This window comes from Chiloscyllium punctatum, chromosome 39 (genome assembly GCF_047496795.1).
Source record: "Chiloscyllium punctatum isolate Juve2018m chromosome 39, sChiPun1.3, whole genome shotgun sequence".
NCBI lineage: Eukaryota > Metazoa > Chordata > Chondrichthyes > Orectolobiformes > Hemiscylliidae > Chiloscyllium > Chiloscyllium punctatum.
The window spans coordinates 59,069,739-59,090,744 of record NC_092777.1 but is presented as its reverse complement, the minus strand read 5'-3'; the positions used below and the strand labels follow the sequence as shown (position 1 = coordinate 59,090,744).

At 41.1% G+C, this 21,006-nt stretch overlaps 1 protein-coding gene and 1 non-coding gene across 3 annotated transcripts; both read right to left on the bottom strand.

Moving 5' to 3' along the window:
- Positions 1–1,584: 1,584 nt before the first annotated feature.
- On the bottom strand, positions 1,585–19,473 carry LOC140464114 (UPF0450 protein C17orf58 homolog). Of its 2 annotated transcripts, none has more exons than XM_072558844.1 (5): positions 19,352–19,473; positions 16,551–17,192; positions 12,594–12,671; positions 8,059–8,268; positions 1,585–3,171 (listed from the first exon to the last, which is right to left on the bottom strand). In XM_072558844.1, exons 1-5 carry the CDS (start codon positions 19,407–19,409, stop codon positions 2,957–2,959), a joined length of 1,203 nt encoding a protein of 400 aa, XP_072414945.1. In that variant the 5' UTR covers positions 19,410–19,473; the 3' UTR covers positions 1,585–2,956. The 2 variants fall into 2 exon arrangements, with proteins under 2 accessions (XP_072414945.1, XP_072414947.1); XM_072558846.1 differs by having other exon boundaries at positions 8,059–8,250.
- A 914-nt stretch (positions 19,474–20,387) lies between these two features.
- Positions 20,388–20,460, bottom strand: trnar-ccg (transfer RNA arginine (anticodon CCG)). The gene has a single exon. It is a non-coding gene; the product is annotated as a tRNA-Arg (tRNA).
- Positions 20,461–21,006: the final 546 nt, after the last annotated feature.

Genomic DNA, 21,006 nt, shown 5'->3' with positions numbered 1-21,006 from the left:
CTGTGGTTGACCAGGCCCTCAACCGCATCTCACCTATCACCCATGCTTCCATCCTTGCCCCCGCCCATCACTCTCAACAGTTGATCGGGTTCCCCTTGTCCTCACTTTTCATCCCTCCACATCAACCTCCACATTCAAAGGATCATTCTCCGCCATTTCAGACAACTCCAGCAGAACACCACCACCAAATACATCTTTCCCTCAATCCCCCATCTGCATTTCACAGGGATCGCTCCCTCCAGGACACCCTTGTCCTTTCCACAACCACCACCCCACCTCCCCAAGGCACCTTCCCATGTAACTGCAGAAGGTGTAACACCTGCCCCTTCACCACTTCCCCATTCACCATCCAAGGGCCTAAATAATCTTTCCAGGTGAAGCACCATTTCACTTGTACCTCTTCCAATCCTGTATATTGTATTCACTGCACCAAATGTGGTCTACTCTACATTGGAGAAACCAAACGCAGACTGGGTGACTGCTTTGCAGAACACCTCTGATCTGTGTGCAAGCAGGACCCTAACCTTCCCAAAGCTGGTCATTTTAATTCCAGTGAATCACAACACAAACTGGAGGAACGATATCTCCCTTTCAGACTCAGCACTTTACAGCTTTCTGCACTTAATACTGAGTTCAACCCCTTCAAATTATGAACCATTTCTTCCCTTTTTTATAGCTTGCATTCCATTATCATATCCTCTCTCCCTTCCCTCCACCCCACAGGGACTATCTGTCTTTTCAAGTCTAGCAATTAGACACACCATTGTTCTGCCATTCTTGCATTCCAATCACTTAACCTGAACTATCGACATCTTTTCTCCACCAGCACCTTGCACCCACTACCTCCACACAAACCCCCCCCCCCCCCAAACTATAGCGTAAATGCTGTCCCTCCACACTTTACTTCAGCTCTGAAGTGTCATCCAGACTCAACATGAGCTTGCTGTCTCTCCATGACTGCTGTCTGACCTGCTGTGATCGTCAGCATTGGTTGTTTTCTGTACAGATTCCAGCATTTGCAATAATTTTTTCCTAAGTATCTACCCAAACTGCTTTGTGTCAACCTGCCCCAACCAACAGGGGCAATACACCTACAGCCATGTCCCTTCCAGCTGTGGTACTTTGGCCACTAAAGCAATATTCTAAACATAGAATGATGAACTGAGCGTGGGAAAAAGCCTTTGTGGTTGCTAATGTCTGTTTCCATCAGATGCTCTCCAGGTCAATAATTTGTATATCGAACAATGACTGCTGAGATAAAGAACTCTATAGGTGTGGAATATTCCATCTCAGCACAGTAGCCGATGGAGAAGTGGGGTTTGACCCATTAACCCATCCATCTCTGTGGAACATTCGCACAAATGACTGATCCTAGAACAGCAGAAGCTGTGAAGGTGGCAAGCCCCAGTTGTAAACAGAAATATAGCGTTAGGAGATTATGGTGGGGAGAAATCAGGAGTGAGCAGGAGTATGAAATATAGCACATAAAAGATTTTCTTGAATTGTATCAAAATATAGCTAAACAGCAAAGCAAAAAAGACATTTAATGTGAGATAAATTAATATTTGCTATTAAAAATAACTCTTCCTTGAAAGCTTTTTATTGTATACTTAATTTTTTAAAAAGCACTCTGCTGCCTGGGTATTTGAATAATGGTTGCTCATCTGTCAGTCTGCATTCTTCTTGTGTCCAATGCATATGGAGAAAGTTTTCTCCATGATCTCCAGGGACTCTGGGGAAATAGTTACAATCTCGACCTAGTGGAGGACCCTGAAACATCAGCCTTTAGATAAACAATTCAATGTAACAAGCAGCCGGGCTGCACCCATTCCAGATGCTTTGATCTCCTGGAAACAGCCGTTTCCCAGAGGAAGAGGAATGATTGTTACTTTCTCACAGTCTCCACTTTTCATGTCTTCTTCCTTTCACTGGGAAGGTTTTTATTTTCTTTAAGCACAGCTATCAGAAGGGCAGGGATATACTGGAATGCTGAGTGAAGTTAGACTTATACATTGCAATGTGAGCATTGAATGAGGCATGTTGTCTTCAACTGCACAAACTGGATTTGCTAAACTGATAGCAAACCAATCCAGGATGTGTCCTGAAAAGATTAATGCAACTTCTTTAAAATACAGTGGTACTTGACTAGAGTACAGTTTGTTCGAGTTGTTCCCCTCTTGAAAGCATTGAACCTTTGGGATATAATTTGATGCTAACAATCCCTTCTCATGCTGCTGTATCCCACTTAGCCATTCAGTTGTGATGAGGTGGAGGGGGCCATCACAGGGAGTTCAATCAGTCAATATCTGTTTGAGCTTGTTCTATTTCTGGCACATGGCACTGGATAGCAGTGAGGAGGAGAAAACCTAGTTGATACTGTCTCCCAGTTCTAGCCTGGGTTGCTAAGGCTAATTATAGCACCTGTACTGATGAGCTGAAGGGGTAGACTAAAATCGAAAACAACGTTGAGGGGTGATCTTAGAGGTTTATAAAATCATGAGGGCCATGGATAGGATGAATCGCCAAGGTATTTTCCCTAGGGTGAGGAGATCCCAAACAAGAGGACAGGTTTAAGGTGAGAGAGGAGATATTTTACAAAGGACCTGAGGGGGTAACCTTTTCACGCAAAGGATGGTGTATGTATAGAATGAGCTGCCAGAGGAGGTGGTGGAGTCTGATGCATGTAAAAGGCATCTGGATGGATATATGAATAGGAAGGGTTTGGAGTGGTATGGGCAAAATGCTGACAAATAGGACTAAGTCCGATTGGGATGTCTGGTTAGCACAGACAAGTTGGACCAAAGGGTCTGTTTCCATGCTGTATGATTCTTTGACTCTACATATATTATAGAACATTTTAAGTACAATGAGCTACGTTCATTAATAATAGCAAACAACAATGCTTACACTACTTGTCATATTGTTACAGATAATGTAAAGTACACACTGGCCCATTTCAATTCTGCTGAGATCTGAAAAATGCACTTCCACATTTCCCATCACGTGCTAACTGGACTCTCTGGTCCCTCTTTTTGTTATATCGTCTCACATAGCTACTGCTCTTAACCAGTCCATCTCCTGGCTTTAGTCTCCCAGAAACACGTTCTTGTGCCCAAGTGGGTAGAATGTATCTCCTGTGATAAATCAGGCCCATCAGGATGTATTTGCCACCTAAGAAGCAATATACGGAAAGATTGTTAGAAAAATGCTGTGATCTATTCCCATATTATTCTATTTATTTTAACCCCAGTTTTCCTATTGGTAGATCAGCCATGATCTAACTGAATTGTGGAACAGGCTCAGGGGATAGTGTAGCTCACTACTGTCCCTATGTTCCCACTTGAATGCATTAATGTACTTGCACAAGTGTTCCCAGTTCATTTCTCAAGTTATTATTCTTCAAGAAAGTCCATTACTGGCAGGCCTGAAATAATGCCCATTTTCTTACAAGGTATAGTCAATGGGATTTTGAATGTGATGGATGAGAAATTGTTTTGGATAATTGAGAGAAAATGCACACTCCTTAATGTTGTACATTTTAAATTTTAGATGTTTTTGCTGCTGGAGAATTAAATGCTTCCCATTTTGAGTACCTCGTGGATGTTAAAGATTACCAGGTGTGCTGGATCACACCTTTAAACAGAATAAAGCCAATCTCCTGTGCGATTTCCGAGCATCCGCAGTTTGTAGAATTTCCACCACTCGTTCGTGAGTTCATGATTTGAAATAAAAGTTGTTCTAATTTTGTGACAATTTGTGAAGTTCTTTAGTTTATTTCCAAAATATATTGAAATATGTTGAAGATTAATTTCTGAACTTTACGGTGGATACCTGAAGGCTTACCAAGGTTACCCCAGATAGTGGTATTTGAATCAAAAATAACTTCAAAAAGAACACAAATTAGAGGTTTCCATGTTGATTAGTAAGGTTGACTCCAAGCTGGGCATTACTAGAGAAACAGATGTTGGTGATCTGACTAATATTTCAGATATGTGGTAAATTGCTGTTTTGCTGGATACATGACCTAAAATATGATTTGGTGAGTAGTGATTAACTGCAAATTTATGAATGTGTTAGCATGGTATAATTGATCTTTGTCCTGCTATGTAAATTTTTAAACTGGTAATTTACATAAATTAATTACAGATAGATTACTGTCCAGAGTAATGCAATGAAGGGGATAGGGAAGTATTGGAAAAGGTTATCTTGGTTTGTTGCCCATGTCACATGCTAGCGAGGCGAAGAATAGGGAGAGAGAGGTGTTGAACACATGGCTACACAGATAATGCAGGAGAGAGGGTTTTGGATTCCTGGATAATTGGGGCTCTTTCTGGGATTGGTGGGACCTCTACAAACAGGATGGTCTTCACCTGAACCAGAGAGGTACTGATACCCTCAGAGGGGGAGGAGAAATTTGCTAATGCTATTTGGAGGGTTTAGACTAATTCAGCAGGACCCTCAGAGGGGAGGAGAAATTTGCTAATGCTATTTGGAGGGTTTAGACTAATTCAGCAGGGGGTGGGAACCTAAGTTGTAGTTCCAGTATATAGGAGATTGAGAGTAGTGAGGTCAGAAATAAGATTTAAAGGTCGCAAGAGGGCACTGGCAAGCAGGAAGGTGGTTTGAATGTGTCAGTGCTAGGAACATCGGGAATATGGTGGGTGAAGTTGCAGCATGAGTTGGTACCTGGGATTTCGATGTTGTAGCCATTATAGACATGGATAGAACAGGGACAGGAATGGTCATTGCAGGTTAAGGGATTTAGATGTTTCAGTAAGAACAGAGAAGATGGGGAGGTGTGGCATTGTTAGTCAAGGACAGTATTACTGTGGCAGAAAGGATGTTTGCAGACTGGTCTACTGAGGTAGTATGGTTTGAGGTTAGAAATGGGAAAGGAGAGATCACCCCCTTGGGGGTTTTCTATAGGCCTCCGAATAGTTCCAGAGATATAGAGGAAAGGAAAGCAAAGATGATTCTCGATAGGAATGAGAGTGACAGGGTAGTTGTTATGGGGGAACTTTAATTTTCCAAATATTGACTGGGAATGCTATTGTTCAAGTACTTTAGATGGGTAAGTTTTTGTCCAATGTGTGCAGGAGGATTTCCTGACACAGTATGTAGACAGGCCAACAATGGGCGAGGCCACATTGGATTTGGTACTGGGTAATGAACCAGGCCAGGTGTTAGATTTGGAGGTAAGTGAGCGCTTTGGTGACACTGACCACAATTAGATTATGTTTACTTTCGTGATGGAAAGGGGTAGGTATATACAGCAGGGCAAGCATTATAGCTGGGGGAAAGGTAATTCCAGTGCGATTAAGCAAGATTTAGGATGCATAAGGTGGGGAAGGAAACTGCAGGGGATGGGCACAATTGAAATGTGGAGCTTATTCAAGGAACAGCCACTGCATGTCCTTGATAAGTTTGTACCTGTCAGGCAGGGAAGAATTTGTCGAGCGAGAGAGTCATGGTTTACTAAAGAAGTTGAAGCTCTTGTCAAGTAGAAACAAAAAGGCTTATGTTAGGATGTGACATGATGGTTCAGTTATGGCACTTGAGAGTTACAAGTTAGCCAGGAAAGACCTAAAGAGAGAGCTAAGAAAAGCCAGGAGGGGACATGAGAAGTTGTTGGCAGGTAGGATCAAGGAAAACCTTAAGACTTTCTATAGGTATATCAGGAATAAAAGAATGACTAGAGTAAGATTAGAGCCAATCAAGGATAGTAGTGGGAAATTGTGCATGGTGTCAGAGGAGATATGGGAAGCGCTAAATGAATATTTTTCGTCAGTATTCACACTGGAAAAAGACACTGTTGTCGAGGAGAACACTGAGATACAGGTTACTAGACTTGATGGTATTGACGTTCACAAGGAGGAGGTGTTAGCAATTCTGTAAAGTATGAAAATAGATAAGTCCTCTTGGCCAGATGGGATTTATCCTAGGATTCTCTGGGGTGCCAGGGATAGATTGCAGAGCCTTTGGCTTTGATCTTTATGTCATCATTTTCTACAGGAATAGTGCCAGAAGACTGGAGGATAGCAAATATTGTTCCCTTGTTCAAAAGGGGGGTAGAGACAACCCTGGTAATTGTAGACCAGTGAGCCTTACTTCAGTTGTGGGTGAAGTGTTAGAAAAGGTTATAAGAGATTGGATTTATAATCATTTAGAAAGGAATAATTTGGTTAGGGATAGTCAGCACGGTTTTGTGAAGGGTAGGTTGTGCCTCACAGACCTTATTGAGTTCTTTGAAAAGGTGACCAAACAGGTGGATGAGTGTAGAGCAGTTGATGTGGTAGGCTATTGTACAAAATACAGAGGCATGGGATTGAGACAGATTTAGCAGTTTGGATCAGAAATTGGCTAGTTGAAAGAGACAGAGGGTGATGATTTATGAGAAATGTTCATTCTGGAGTTCTGATTTGGAGATGCCGGTATTGGACTGGGGTGGACAAAGTTTAAAAATCACATGCAACACCAGGTTATAGTCCAACAGGTTTAATTGGAAGCACACGAGCTTTCAGAGCGGCGCTTCCAATTAAACCTGTTGGACTATAACCTGGTGTTGTGTGATTTTTAATCCTGGAGTTCAGTTATTAGTGGTGTACCACAATGATCTGTTTTGGGGCCACTGCTGTTTGTCATTTTTATAAATGATATGGATGAGGGCATAGAAGGATGGGTTAGTAAGTTTGCAGATGACACTAAGGTCAGTGGAGTTGTGGATAGTGCCGAAGGATGTTGCAGGTTACAGAGGGACATAGATAAGCTGCAGAACTGGGCTGAGAGGTGGCAAATGGAGTTTAATGCAGAAAAGTGAGAGCTGATTCACTTTGGAAGGGGCAACAGGATTAAAGAGTACTGGGCTAATGGTAAGATTCTTGATAATGTAGATAAACTGAGAGATCTTGGTGTCCATGGACATAGATCCCTGAAAGTTGCCATCCAGGTTGCTAGAGTTGTTAAAAAGGCATACAGTAAGTTAGATTTTATTAGTAGAGGGATTAGGTTTTGGAGCCATGAGGTCATGTTGCAGTCGTACAAAACACTGGCGCAGCCGCACTTGGAGTATTGCGGACAGCTCTGGTCACCACATTATAAGAAGGATGTGGAAGCTTTGGAAAGGGTTCAGAGGAGATTTACTAGAATGTTGCCTGGTATGGAGGGAAGGTGTTACGAGGAAAGGCCGAGGGACTTGAGGCTGTTTCCATTCGAGAGAAGATTGAGAGGTGACTTAATTGAGACATATAAGATAATCGGAGGGTTAGATATGGTGGTCAGTGAGACCCTTTTTCCTTGAATGGTGATGCCTAGCACAAGGGGACATAACTTTAAATTGAGGGGTGATAGATATAGGACAGATATCAGATAGTAGTAGGGGTGTGGAACGGCCTGCCTGCAATAGTAGTAGACTCGCCAACTTTATGGGCATTTAAGTGGTCGTTGGACAGACATACGGATGAAAATGGAATAGTGTAGGTTAGATGGGCTTCGGATTGGTTTCACAGGTCAGCGCAACATCAAGGACTGAAGGGCCTGTACTGCAATGTTATGTTCTATGTTCCTCTCCTCCAACAACATATTCCAGTTCCGGCTGCAGAAGTGTACCAGTCTTGCATTTTTCCAATATCAAATTAGGGATATGTATTGGACTGTGGACTTACTGGGAAATAAACTTACTGATAAAATTCACTTAATGTTGCATTTTCATTGCTAGCATGAAATTATTCTAGTCCTACTGGACCACAGGGCTACTCTCTCTCAATAGAGGGAGATGACTGATAATGGTTTGACCTGAGGGTCACTACCCCTTAGGTAAGTTTGAAAAGGGGAGTCCTTCATGATAATCACAGTTATCCAGGAATTGAATCCATAAGTGCTCATACCACTGTGCATTGCAAACCAGACATTCAGCCAACGAAGCTAACTAACCCCAACAAGATGGTGTTTAACCTAGATCTTAGTGAATGAACTTACTGATCTAACTGCAACAGCTAAATTTCCACAAGTTCCCAACCCCTATAACCATCTGTGCAGTATGATCAGGAATATTGGACTTACCAAATTTCAAGTCCGGACACAATCTTCTACAGTTGAAAGTGTCAACAACAAGAATATGCACTTTGAAGAAGAATCCATCAGGTGTGACATATAATCGACTCATGCGATAGAATCCACCGCTGTCTACCAATAATGTCACCAGACGCAGCCCTTTACCAAGGGTCACTATAGCATGGACTATACCACTGATTGCTGTTGAAAGATTGAATACTGTCACTGCATTAAAGAATTGAGCTGAAGTACCCAGCCATGGCATTTTCAGTTCTCATGTTCAGTTTATAAAGAATAATAGCAGACTTAAGAAAATATTAAAACGTTAGCAGCAATATTTAAAACTGGCTTAAAATAGGAAAGAATTCCAATTGAACAAGGTATCAGTCAGCATCTGAAAAATGAAAGCTAGTGTTTTGGGTGTCTACGAAACAGTAAGCTATTATTCTGTTTCTACTGACTAACCTACATGTATATTTTCATTATTGGGAGGAGCTGGTGTTGGACTGGGGTGTTGCTGCCTCATCAGGTGGTTGTGGAGCAGGACCATAACACACAGAATTCACAGCAAAAGCTTACAGTGTCATTTGGCTGAAATCTAAGTTTATTTAATATATTTCAGCTACATGACACATTTGCTATAAATTCTGTGTCTTATGGTCCTGCTCCACAAAACCTGATACAAAATCAGTGCTTTGAAAGCTAGTGCTTCCAAATAAACCTGTTGGACTATGACCTTGTGTTGTGTGACTTTTAACTATATATTTTCAGCATTTGCTATTGTTATTAGATATGAATCTGTATGTAAGGTTCACAAAATGTTGTAAAATAATACATGAAATTAAGAGCGTTTATGATTATGGTACACACTACAAGCTTTATCTTAAGCCGAGCATCTTCACCATACACAGAATCGTGAAGAGCTATGTTGCAGGATGGAGACACAAATTCTCCAAGAGAGTACCAGGTCTTTTTGTTGTCAGGGTGAGAGGGTGCAGACTGAAGTAAAGGATGGGAAATGAGACGACCTGACAGTTACATAGCATTTAATTGCAGCTTCACATTTTAGATAATAAATTTTCATTGCACAAATAAATCTTTGTTTTCCCTGAGCTTCTAAAAATCTAAGCTACATTATTGGGAAAAAAGACCCTCTTGGGAGTTATCTACAGGCCCCCCAAACAGTAGTCTGGAAGTCGGATGTAGGTTAAATCAGGAGCTGAAATTGGCCTGTCGCAAAGATGATACGACAGTTGTTATGGGGGATTTCAACATGCAGGTAGACTGGGAGAATCAGGATGGTATTGGACCTCAAGAAAGAGACTTTGTGGAGTGTCTCAGAGATGGATTCTTAGAACAGCTGGTGCTGGAGCCAATCAGGGAGAAGGCAATTCTGGATCTGGTATTGTGCAACGAACCAGAATTGGTCAGGAACCTTGAAGTGAAGGAGCCATTGGGAAGTAGTGACCATAATACAATAAGCTTCAATCTGCAATTTGAGAGGGAGAGGGTACAATTGGATGTGACAATTTTTCAGTTGAATAAAGGGAACTATGGAGCTATGAGGGAGGAGCTGGCCAAAGTTCAATGGTGCAATACCTTAGCAGGGATGACAGTGGAGGAACATTGGCAGATATTTCTGTGTATAATGCAGAAGATGCAGGATCAGTTCATTCCAAAAAGGAAGAAAGATCCATGGGTGGCTGTGGCTGACGAGGGAAGTTAAGAAACATATAAAGTTAAAAGAGAAAAAGTATAACATAGCAAAGATAAGTGGGAAAACGGAGGACTGGGAAGCTTTTAAAGAACAACAGAGGATTACTAAGAAGGAAATACGCAGAGAAAAAATGAGGTATGAAGGTAAACTGGCCAATAATATAAAGGAGGATAGTAGAAGTTTTTTTAGGTATGTGAAAGGCAAAAAAAAATGGTTAGGACTAAAATTGGGCCCTTGAAGATAGAAACAGGGGAATATATTACGGGAAACAAAGAAATGGCAGAAGAATTGAATTGGTACTTCAGATCTGTGTTCACTGGGGAAGACACAAGCAATCTCCCTGAGGTAACAGTGGCTGAAGGACCTGAACTGAAAGGAATTTATATTTGCCAGGAATTAGTGTTGGAGAGACTGTTAGGTCTGAAGGCTGATAAGTCCCCGGGGCCTGATGGTCTACATCCCAGGGTACTGAAGGAGGTGGCTCGAGAAATCATGGATGCGTTGGTGATTATTTTCCAGAGTTCGATTGATTCGGGATCGGTTCCTGCGGATTGGAGGGTGGCTAATGTTGTACCACTTTTCAAGAAAGGTGCGAGAGAGAAAGCAGGAAATTATAGACCAGTTAGTCTGACCTCAGTGGTGGGAAAGATGCTGGAGTCAATTATAAAGGATGGAATTATGACACATCTGGATAGTATTAACAGGATAGGTCAGAGTCAGCACGGATTTATGAAGGGGAAATCATGCTTGACTAATCTTCTGGAATTCTTTGAGGATGTAACTCTGAAGATGGACAAGGGAGATCCAGTAGATGTAGTGTACCTGGACTTTCAGAAAGCTTTTGATAAAGTCCCACATAGGAGGTTAGTGAGCAAAATTAGGGCACATGCTATTGGGGGTAAAGTACTAACTTGGGTTGAAAGTTAGTTGGCTGATAGGAAACAAAGAGTAGTGATAAACGGCTCCATTTCGGAATGGCAGGTAGTGACCAGTGGAGTACCGCAAGTATCAGTACTGGGACTGCAGCTTTTTACAATATATGTTAATAATATAGAAGATGGTATTAGTAATAATGTTAGCAAATTTGCTGATGATACTAAGCTGGGTGGCAGGGTGAAATGTGATGAGGATGTTAGGAGATTACAGGGTGACCTGGACAAGTTAGGTGAGTGGTCAGATGCATGGCAGATGCAGTTTAATGTGGATAAATGTATGGTTATCCACTTTGGTGGCAAGAACAGGAAGGCAGATTACTACCTAAATGGAATCAATTTAGGTAAAGGGGCAGTACAGAGAGATCTGGGTGTTCTTGTACACCAGTCAATGAAGGTAAGCATGCAGGTGCAGCAGGTAGTGAAGAAAGCTAATAGCATGCTGGCCTTCCTAACAAGAGGGATTGAGTATAGAAGCAAAGAGGTTCTTCTGCAGCTGTACAGGGCCCTGGTGAGACCACACCTGGAGTACTGTGTGCAGTTCTGGTCTCCAAATTTGAGGAAAGACATTCTGGCTATTGAGGGAGTGCAGCGTAGGTTCACGAGGTCAATTCCTGGAATGGCGGGATTACCTTACACTGAAAGACTGGAACGACTGGGCTTGTATACCCTTGAGTTTAGAAGACTGAGAGGGGATATGATTGAGACATATAAGATTATGAAAGGATTGGACACTCTGGAGGCAGGAAACATGTTTCCGCTGATGGGTGAGTGCCGAACCAGAGGACACAGCTTAAAAATACGTCGGTAGACCATTTAGGACAGAGATGAGGAGAAACTTCTTCACCCAGAGTGGTGGCTGTGTGGAATGCTCTGCCCCAGAGGGCAGTAGAGGCCCAGTCTCTGGATTCATTTAAGAAAGAGTTGGATAGAGCTCTCAAGGATAGTGGAATCAAGGGTTATGGAGATAAGGCAGGAACAGAATACTGATTAAGGATGATCAGCCATGATCATATTGAATGGTGGTGCAGGCTCGAAGGGCAGAATGGCCTACTCCTGCACCTATTGTCTGTTGTCTATTGTTTTGATTCCCTTGCACAGCGCTTCAAACAACCTTATTAAATTCTCCCTGTCTTAGCCCAGCTCTCACAAGCTTCCAAGTTTCCTCTCTAAAGTTCTTTCCAAGGTTCCACAATCACTTTCTTCACCAAAATGTCATCCAAGCTCTGCTCTGAATTGCTTCTGACATTAACCTGTTCAATTCCTTGGAGGAATCTCTTCAACATATTCATTATTCTCTTTGGGAAATGCTTAACTTTAAGTTATCCATTCATCTTTTGTTGTTTCAAGTTAAGCCGATACATCTGTTACATTCAGTTATTAATTTGTGGTCACAGAATCAATGAATGATGTTACTAGTGTTCATCCTATCTGCAAGTATCAGCTTAAGTCTGTTGATCTCCTCTCTAATCGCATTGTGTGTATACCTTCACCAAACAATCTGCAGTAGTTCAATAAAGCAGCACATCACCTTCGCAGGGGCAACCAGGGATGGCACAGTACATGCTGGCACACGTTTGCCTTTGGAAATTGAGAAAAGCAATATTTCTAAACCCTTAACACGATGGCAGTCCCAGTCTATGTTTGGAAAGTTAAAATCCCCTACCATAACCACCCTATTATTCTTACAGATAGCTAAGTTTGTTTCTCAATTTCTATTAGGGGGTCTATAATACAATCCCGATAAAGCAAAATAAATTGTACATTCCCACCCATCCCATTTCCAATTGCCACCACTGAAACAAAGGATACCAGATCGCAGATTATACCCTATTTTATTTTTTCAGCCATGCAATGTAGACAGAAATGACATTTAAACCTCAATCTGTTCTTACCGAACTCACTGTTGCAGTAGAATTCTCTTTCATTCTTTTCCTTTCTGCATTCAATTGAACATAACTCTTTATTGTAATCTTTGAAAGAAGCAAAGAAAAGCTCAATTAATTAATGAAATGATTCAGGCCTCACATCTGACAAAATATTACATACCTTTATATAACATTTTTCATGCACTTAACATGTTACTAAATGCTTTATAATTATAAAGTCATAGAGTCATAGATTTATACAGTATGTAAATAGACGAATCAGTCCAATTAGTCCATGCCAATCTGACCTAATCCCATTTGCCAGCATTTGGCCTACATCCCTCCAAACCCTTCCTTTTCATATACCCATTCAGATGTCTTTTAAATTTTGTAATTATACCTGCCTCCACCATTTGCTCTGGCAGCTTGTCCCGCACATGCACCAGCCTTTGTGTGAAAAAGTTATCCATCAGATCCTTTTTAAATCTTTCCCCTCCCATCTTAAATCTATGCCCTCTAATTTTCGATTCCCCTACTGTTGGAAAATGACCTTGGCTATTCAGTCTATTGATGCCTCTCATGATTTTATAAGCTTCTATAAGGTCACCCCTCAGCCTCTGACACTCCAGGGTAAACAGTGGCTCAAACCCTCCTTGTAAATCTTTTTTGCACCCTTTCAAGTTTAGCAACATCCTTTTAGAAGGGCGACCAGAATTGTATGCAGTGTTCCAAAAGTGGCCTCAACTATGTCCTGTATAGCCCCAACTCCTGTACTCAATTTTCTAACCAATGAAGGCAAGTGTGCTAAATGCCTTCTTCACCACCCTGTCCACCTGTGATTCCACTTTCAAGGAACTATGTACTTGCACCCCAAGTAGCTCAGTGGTTAGCATTGCAGCCTCACAGCACTAGGATCCCAGGTTTGATTTCAGCCTCTGATGACTGTCTGTGTGGAGTTTGCACATTCTCCCCGTGTCTGCGTGGGTTTCCTCCTGGTGCTCCGGTTTCCTCCCACAGTCCAAAGATGTGCAGGTCAGGTGAATTGGCCATGCTAAATTGTCTATAGTGTTAGGTGCATTAGTCAGAGGGAAATGGGTCTGGGTGGGTTACTCTTCGGAGGGTCGGTGTGGACTGGTTGTGCCGAAGGGCCTGTTTCCACATTGTAGGGAGTCTAAAAGATCTCTTTGTTCAATTAAGTGCTTTTACAATTACTATTATTCTTAAAGTAAACAGAGGAGCCAATTTATGCACAGCACAGTCTCAAATGGCCAAGATAAATCACCAATTTTGAAGAAGAATGAATGATGCCCAGGACATTGGGAGAATTCCCTGCAAATAAATGAATGTGCAACAGTAATTGCAATAGCTCAATTTTAACTCCCATGTTTAAATGTGGTCTGGCTAATAGTGGTGAAATTCCTGATGAAGGGCTTTTGCCCGAAATGTCGATTTTCCTGCTCCTCGGATGCTGGCTGACCTGCTGTGCTTTTCCAGCACCACTCTAATCTTGACTCTGGCTAATAGTGCCCTATCTGGAACAGCAATGGACAGGCACACTCAATTTTAACAGCCAGGTTTCAAAATACTCAGCACCCAGCTATTTAGGAAGCAGCTGCCTGACCATAAATATCAGCAGGAGGCAATGATTTCCAACTTTAGTTAGAAACTTTAATTCTGGGAGGGAAATATTGGTCAGGCCATGGGAAGTTTGGTTAGACAGGGCGGATGGGAGATGGAGGTGGGGGTGGTGTGTGTGAAAGAATCCCAAGTTTTGGAATCATGGTTTCCTGTGGGGGTGTAAGAAACATTTCCTGTTATAAACAGCCCAGAAATAATACCATGTTAAAAAAAATCACATTGTGTCTTACCTCTGGCTCGTTTTTGCAGCAGGATTGACATATTGGGAACGACCTGCTCCCTCAGTGAAGTCTTTTTAAATAGTAAATTGGCTCTGACCCCTCTATCTGGATATTTGGAGAACACTGGTGACTTGCAGGCATTTGTTGCTTGCAATTTAAAATTGTTCCTGTCAAGTTGAGAGACTCCCCTCTACTTTTCAAGGAGCAACAGTGACAAACATTCCATCACGATGCAAAGAACTGCTATTCTTACACTTCAAAATTTGCATATTGAACAAAGAACAAAGAAAATTACAGCACATGAACAGGCTCTTCGGCCCTCCAAGCCTACGCTGATCCAGATCCTCTATCTAAACCTGTCACCTATTTTCTAAGATCTGTATCCCTCTGTTCCCTGCCCATTCATGTATCTGTCTAGGTACATCTTAAATGGCGCTATTGTGCCCACCCCTACCACCTCTGCTGGCAACGCATTCCTGGCACCCACCATCTTCTGCTTAAACAAACAGCCAAACATTGCCCAAGCACCCTGTAAATATTAGCATTCCAAAACAGCCATATATCACTTTAACTACAGGGTTAACATTTCAAGTCTAATGACTCTTTATCAGAGTCACTGGACTCGAAATGTTAACTTTGCTTTGTCACCGTGGATATTGCTAGACCTGCTGAGTTTCACTCGCGGTTTCTGGTGCAGTTTCAGATCTCCAGCATCCAAAGTTCTTTGTTTTATTCTGTGCCGTGTTAACTCCTTGTTTTTCCCTTTTAAATTATTGATCAATCTGTGTCAAAAGCATCACCTGAGCAAGCGGTCAATCTATGTGTAGGAAGTGTATAATTCTCCATAGGGATCGAACAGCAAAGAGTGTGTGTCATTTATTTTATATTCCACAATTAGCAGCTCAAAACTGGCAGTTGCAGAAACTGGAATTAAGTACTATTTTATTTTAACTACAAGGACAATTCTGCTATGAGATGCGTCTATTCCAGCATCCTTATCTGGGTGTTAGGGACTTAATAAAGTTTTGAACACTTATATGGGGTGAGGTACTTTCTGCCATTGGGCATCCCAGGGTGATCTTGGGCTATATTCTCATAATTTCTCAAGACATGCATGTTGCAAGCAGTGACCTCTGCTGAAACTCTGACCCACTTTCCCTCCCAGAGCTCAAATTTCTCCAATGAAAATTGAACATTGAAATTTGGCAGACTCTGATTGATCCTCAATTTGGGCTGTTAACTGTGATGGAATTCTCCCCTTGGATTGATGACTGCAGTTCTAACAACACTCATGAAGTTTGTTACCATCCAGGACAAAGCAGCCTGCTTGATTGGCACCACATCCACAAATATTCACTCCACCCACCCCACCACTGATGTTCAGTAGCAGCAACGTATACTATCTCCAAGATGCACTGCAGAAATTCTCAAAGCTTCTTAAACAGCACCTTTCAGACCCATGGCTACTGCTATCTAGAAGGGCAACAGCAGTTGATGCATGGCAAACCACCACCTGCAAGTTTGCCCCAAGTTGCACATCATCGTGATTTGGAAATATATCACTGGTATTGCTGAGTCAAAATCCTGTAACTCCCTTTCTAATGACTAGGGCATCTACATACAGCAAATGGACTGCAATGGTTTAAGAAGGCACCTTATCACTACTTGCCTAAGGGAAACGAGGAATGGGCAATAAATGCTGGCCCAGTCAGCGACACCCACCCCTTGAATGAAGAAATAAATACTCAGCATAGATATCATTAGGGGTCTACAACTGGGTGCAAAGACGCTGGGTTAAGAACTGAAGCTTTATCAATCAAATTGGCCCTTTGGCCTCACAGTGGGTGCTGTCAAATTTGAGTTTTGCTGGACAATGGGATTATAATAGTCGATGGTTATTTAGATGATGTGAACAGAATTGGCCAAATGGCCTTTTTTCTTTGTGGTAGATCTGGATGACACTATAACAGAATCACATAAGGAGATATTAGGCATATGACAAAAATCTAGACCAAAGAGGTAGGTTTTAAGGAGAGGGGAAAAGTGAAAAATTTAGGAAAGGAAATTCCAGAATAACAGTAAATGTATCAGCAATGTCAGCATCAGGTAACAGCATACTAATTACCTTCTCTGAGTATGTTGAAGTGATAGAGCAAACTTGAAGGACGTCGATGGATTGTAGATGATGAATTGCTTCCATTTGTGAATGTTTCACTTGTTCTGTACCGTATAGTCTTTCTGGATCTGTTCTCCTCAAGGTCTAGATTGTAAGATGTAGCTCTTTCTCCCTGTTTTGTTACATGATGATGGAGCTGTGTGCCCTGATGATAATTGTGGATCGGATACACGGAAAAACTTGACTGCATTCTTTTGACCAGAAGATTATAGTAGATCGGTGACCTATTCAAGTTGGACTTATCTGGATATAGGGGTCGCAAGTAGTTTGATTGCCAACTTCCCTGTCTCTCAGGATGTTCTTTTGCAGTTGCCTTGTACTTCTGCCTGTCTGTGCTTTCATTCCTTTTGTGGTTTTTTTCAAAAAAAACCATGGGACTGAGTTCACCCTCTGCATGTGAGATTTCATTTTTGATCTTGTATTGTTGGTAAGATGTCTCTTCTCTCTCAAAAAAGGCATCCAGAACAGGTAGACTGGACTCCAGGTGACTCTGATTTTTGTGAGGCAATTTTGTTAGATTTACTGAAGGGTCAAGAATCCCTGAGGAGGAAGATCTTCGATCTGTTGTTATTCCAAATTTTGGTGTGAGCTCTATATACAGAAGACAGGGTAAAAGATACCAGAGCTACAATGCTTTTTCCACCAGTCACACTTTCAGAGAACTTTGAAATACTTTTATGAATAATTGCTTTATTGTACAATATTGTTGAAAAAAGACACAATTTGTCAAAGTTTTTCATCTTTTACTCATACTGAAAAACTTCAGCAAAATGTCTTTTTTCAGCAAAATGTGTCTTTTTTCAGCAATACAAATACAGAAGTCATGGAGTCACAAAAGTCAGCAACACAAAAGAAACCCCTTGGCCCATCAAATCTGCAAAGGTCACTTAGTCTCGCTAAGACTATGCAAAGTACTGGTCAGACTGGTGTAGTGTGAATAGTTTTGGTCCCCTTATTTAAGGACTGGTATTAGAGGCAGTTCAGAGAAAGTTCATGAGGCTGATATGAAGACTCTGTCTTATGAGGAGAGGTTGAGTAGATTAAGCCTGTAATCATTGGAGTTTAGAAAAATGAAAAATTATTTTATTGAAACATACAAGATTCTTGGGGGACTTAACAGGATAGATGCAGAAGGGTTGTTTACTCTTGTGGGAGTGTCTAAAACCAGAGGCCATAATCTCAGAATAAGGAATCACACATTTAAGATGGAGATGAGGCGAAATTTCTTCTCTCAGAGGGTCTTGGAATTCTTTACCATGGAGGGCTGTTCAGGCTGAGTCATTAAATGTATTCAGGACTGAGATAGAGATTTTAAATTAGAAATGAAATTAATGGCTATGAGGAAAAGGCAGGAATGTGGAGTTGAGGATTATCAGAACAGCCATGGTCTCATTTATTGGTGGCTCAGATTTGATGGACTGCATGGCTTGCTTCTACTCCTGTGTTTTGTGGTCTACTTTTATTTACAGCTAATTTACTGAACTTCTATCACTCTTCATCACCCCTAAACCCTCCAGTATTTCTCCTTCTGCCCATCCACGTCTTCTTGTTCAGTCCTCACTTTCTTCCCCACACTCCATATTGTACACTACAGAAGAATCAAATTTTTATCCTCAGGCACGGAGGGAAGGCCAGTTAGCCCACAGCAGACTGGTTGTTTGAATAAAACTACATAATTAAACCCAATCCCACGTCATTCCCAACCAGTTTTATTTTCAATTGTCATTTTAAAAAAATCTCTCACCTTGGAAATCATCTATGAATCTGTTCCCAGCTCCTTTTCAGGCAGCCCCCCCCAGTCAGAACAACTCAAAAACTAATTATTCTAATTTCCCCTCTGAAGTTCTTTTAACCTTAAGGCTGTATCTTTCAGTTACTTTGAGCGAGTGGAAATAATTTCTTCCAATGTATTCTCTCAAAACCCTTTGGAACGATGTACATTTCTGTTAGTTCGAAAATTATTTTAAACTTTCGCAGTTTAAGGATCCGAGGCAGTTAAGTCTTTTTTTACCCAATCATCTCAGTATCTCCATGACCATGAATATTGATACTGACAAATTAAAATTCATCTCTTTCTGTTGAGTTTTGCTTTCACATTTAGCCCAAAATTTACCTATCAACTTGATGACAATGTTACTGTACTCTTACAAATGGCACCTAATTCTTTAAGACCTTGCTGATGCTAATCCATGGTTTCACACACAACTCATAGCTGTCAGCCTGGGCTATGGTTACGAGCTTCTCACAAATGAATTCCGGGCACATTGCAACTGTTGCAAAATTGTTTGCACTTCTTTCATCTCGGGAGACTTGAATCCATTTGCAATAGTTGAGATCAACGAACACAGTACTGTACCGAACAAGCTTGACCTTAAAGCTGAATACCTCACTGGCAATTTCCGTCTTTCACTTTTAGAAGACCACCAGCATCATGGTAAATAAGTTCTAATTGTCAAATTCGTTGTTGGTATAACCAGGGTACATTGACAAAGGAAGAGGGACCAGTCAAATTGTCACTTTCTTCACGATTTCTGAGACATATTTTGATTCAATTTAAACTCTTGGAAGATGATACAATTGCACAGATTATATGTACAGCTAAATTTATCCAAGATTTATTTTCCTTAAAGGCATCTCCTTTCTTCACCTTTTTGGATTTAATATAAAATATTATAATGCTACGTACGACCATTTCAAATACAGCGCAGCGTTTACTTTTTTTTTGGAAAATTGGATAAAATGCCTCTCACCTTCAGTTTTTGCAAATACGACGATCGAAAAGATATGTATAAATACCAGTCTATTCATACTGAAGCAGGAACGAAAACCAAATGATTGAAGAGGGGAGAGAATTAAGGAGGAGAGAGAGAGAATGCCCTTTGTTTTATACCTTGCTTGGGTTATGCTAATGAGGGGGCAGCAACCTAGGACAACACTACATCAACTGATTAAATTTCATCATTTTCCATTTAAGAACTAATTTGTTGAGACCTGATTTTTTTTGCCTTTGAATAATGAACCCATGTCCCTAGATTTTTAATGAGGAAGATTTCCAGTAGCTCTTAGTACTCGAAAAGTATCTTAATTGACCCATATATTCATCAAGTGCTGTATGAAAAGCAACTCTTATAAAAATTTTGTTGCCTTCAGTAATCACCGTGTTAAAAATATACCCCAATTGAATTGCTGTATTTTCCCAAGTTTGAGGCTTTTACTTTGTTTCCACTGAAACGCCACATCACTTGCAAAAATGATAACCAAAAATCATAAACTTTATTTATTAAGTGTACTTTTGTGCCAATTTTTATTTTGCATTTGGGAATAGAAAGAAGCTCCCTTCTTGTACATGGTTACCAGGCGGCAATGATTAGCAATAAAATACACTGTGGGCATCGGGTGGGAATTATTGAATTGTATTCTAATCAGTATTACGATGTTCCGGTTGTGTACTTAATGCCTTTGATTTTCAGAATGAGTGCATCTATTCTGAATGATTATTTCGTGCGTTTTTTTGCTAAAACTAAAGGCAGGTACTTGCTGCGGGATCTAACTGAGTTGCTGCTCCTCGCTATCACCCTCTGCTGGCATTTAGTTCGAAGCGCATCGAGAACTCGCCCCCGCAACAGAGCAGTCTCCCGGTTGAAGTATAGCTTTCCGGCTGGGTTTTGAGGTTTTGCAAACCCGGGACAGCGTCTTTAGTGGAGTATTGGTGTATGCTGGACTTAAGTAACCGGGTCAAGCAGCCCAAACTGACGCGGGACGGTGATACAAAAAAACATACTTACACGACCCAGATGGGACTCGAACCCACAATCCCCAGCTCCGGAGGCTGATGCCTTATCCATTAGGCCACTGGGTCATCACAGTAAAGAGCGGCCGATAGTGTGACATATACACGTGGCATACTTAATATTGATAACTTCATGTATAAAATTAAATGTGATCATGGGGATGACAGAGAATATTTATTGAGCAGCGCAGATGGTCAAAACATATATTCAACTTGTTTACAGGATAAACACAAACAGCTAATATGCTGACACTGTACATCCATCGCTTGAACAGGAGAGTAAATGCAATTTACAGAGTTTATAGGACAGAAGATACACAAAATAAGGAGAGACAGCATAAAGGATCATGCAATGTTTGGGATTAGAATAGTTAGGTGATTGTTTTAGACTTGCATATATTGTGTTGTAGATCTCTATGACTATGATGAAGAAGGCCATTAAATCATTGCATCCATGCTGTCTGCACTTGCCTAGTCCCACTTCACTCCCTTTAACTGGCAGCCTTGCACAGTTTTCAATGTATCCAATGATCTTTGAATTACTCAATATGCGTTCACAACACATTCAGGCAGTATATTGCAGATCTTAACCATTTGCTGTGTGAAAACATTTTT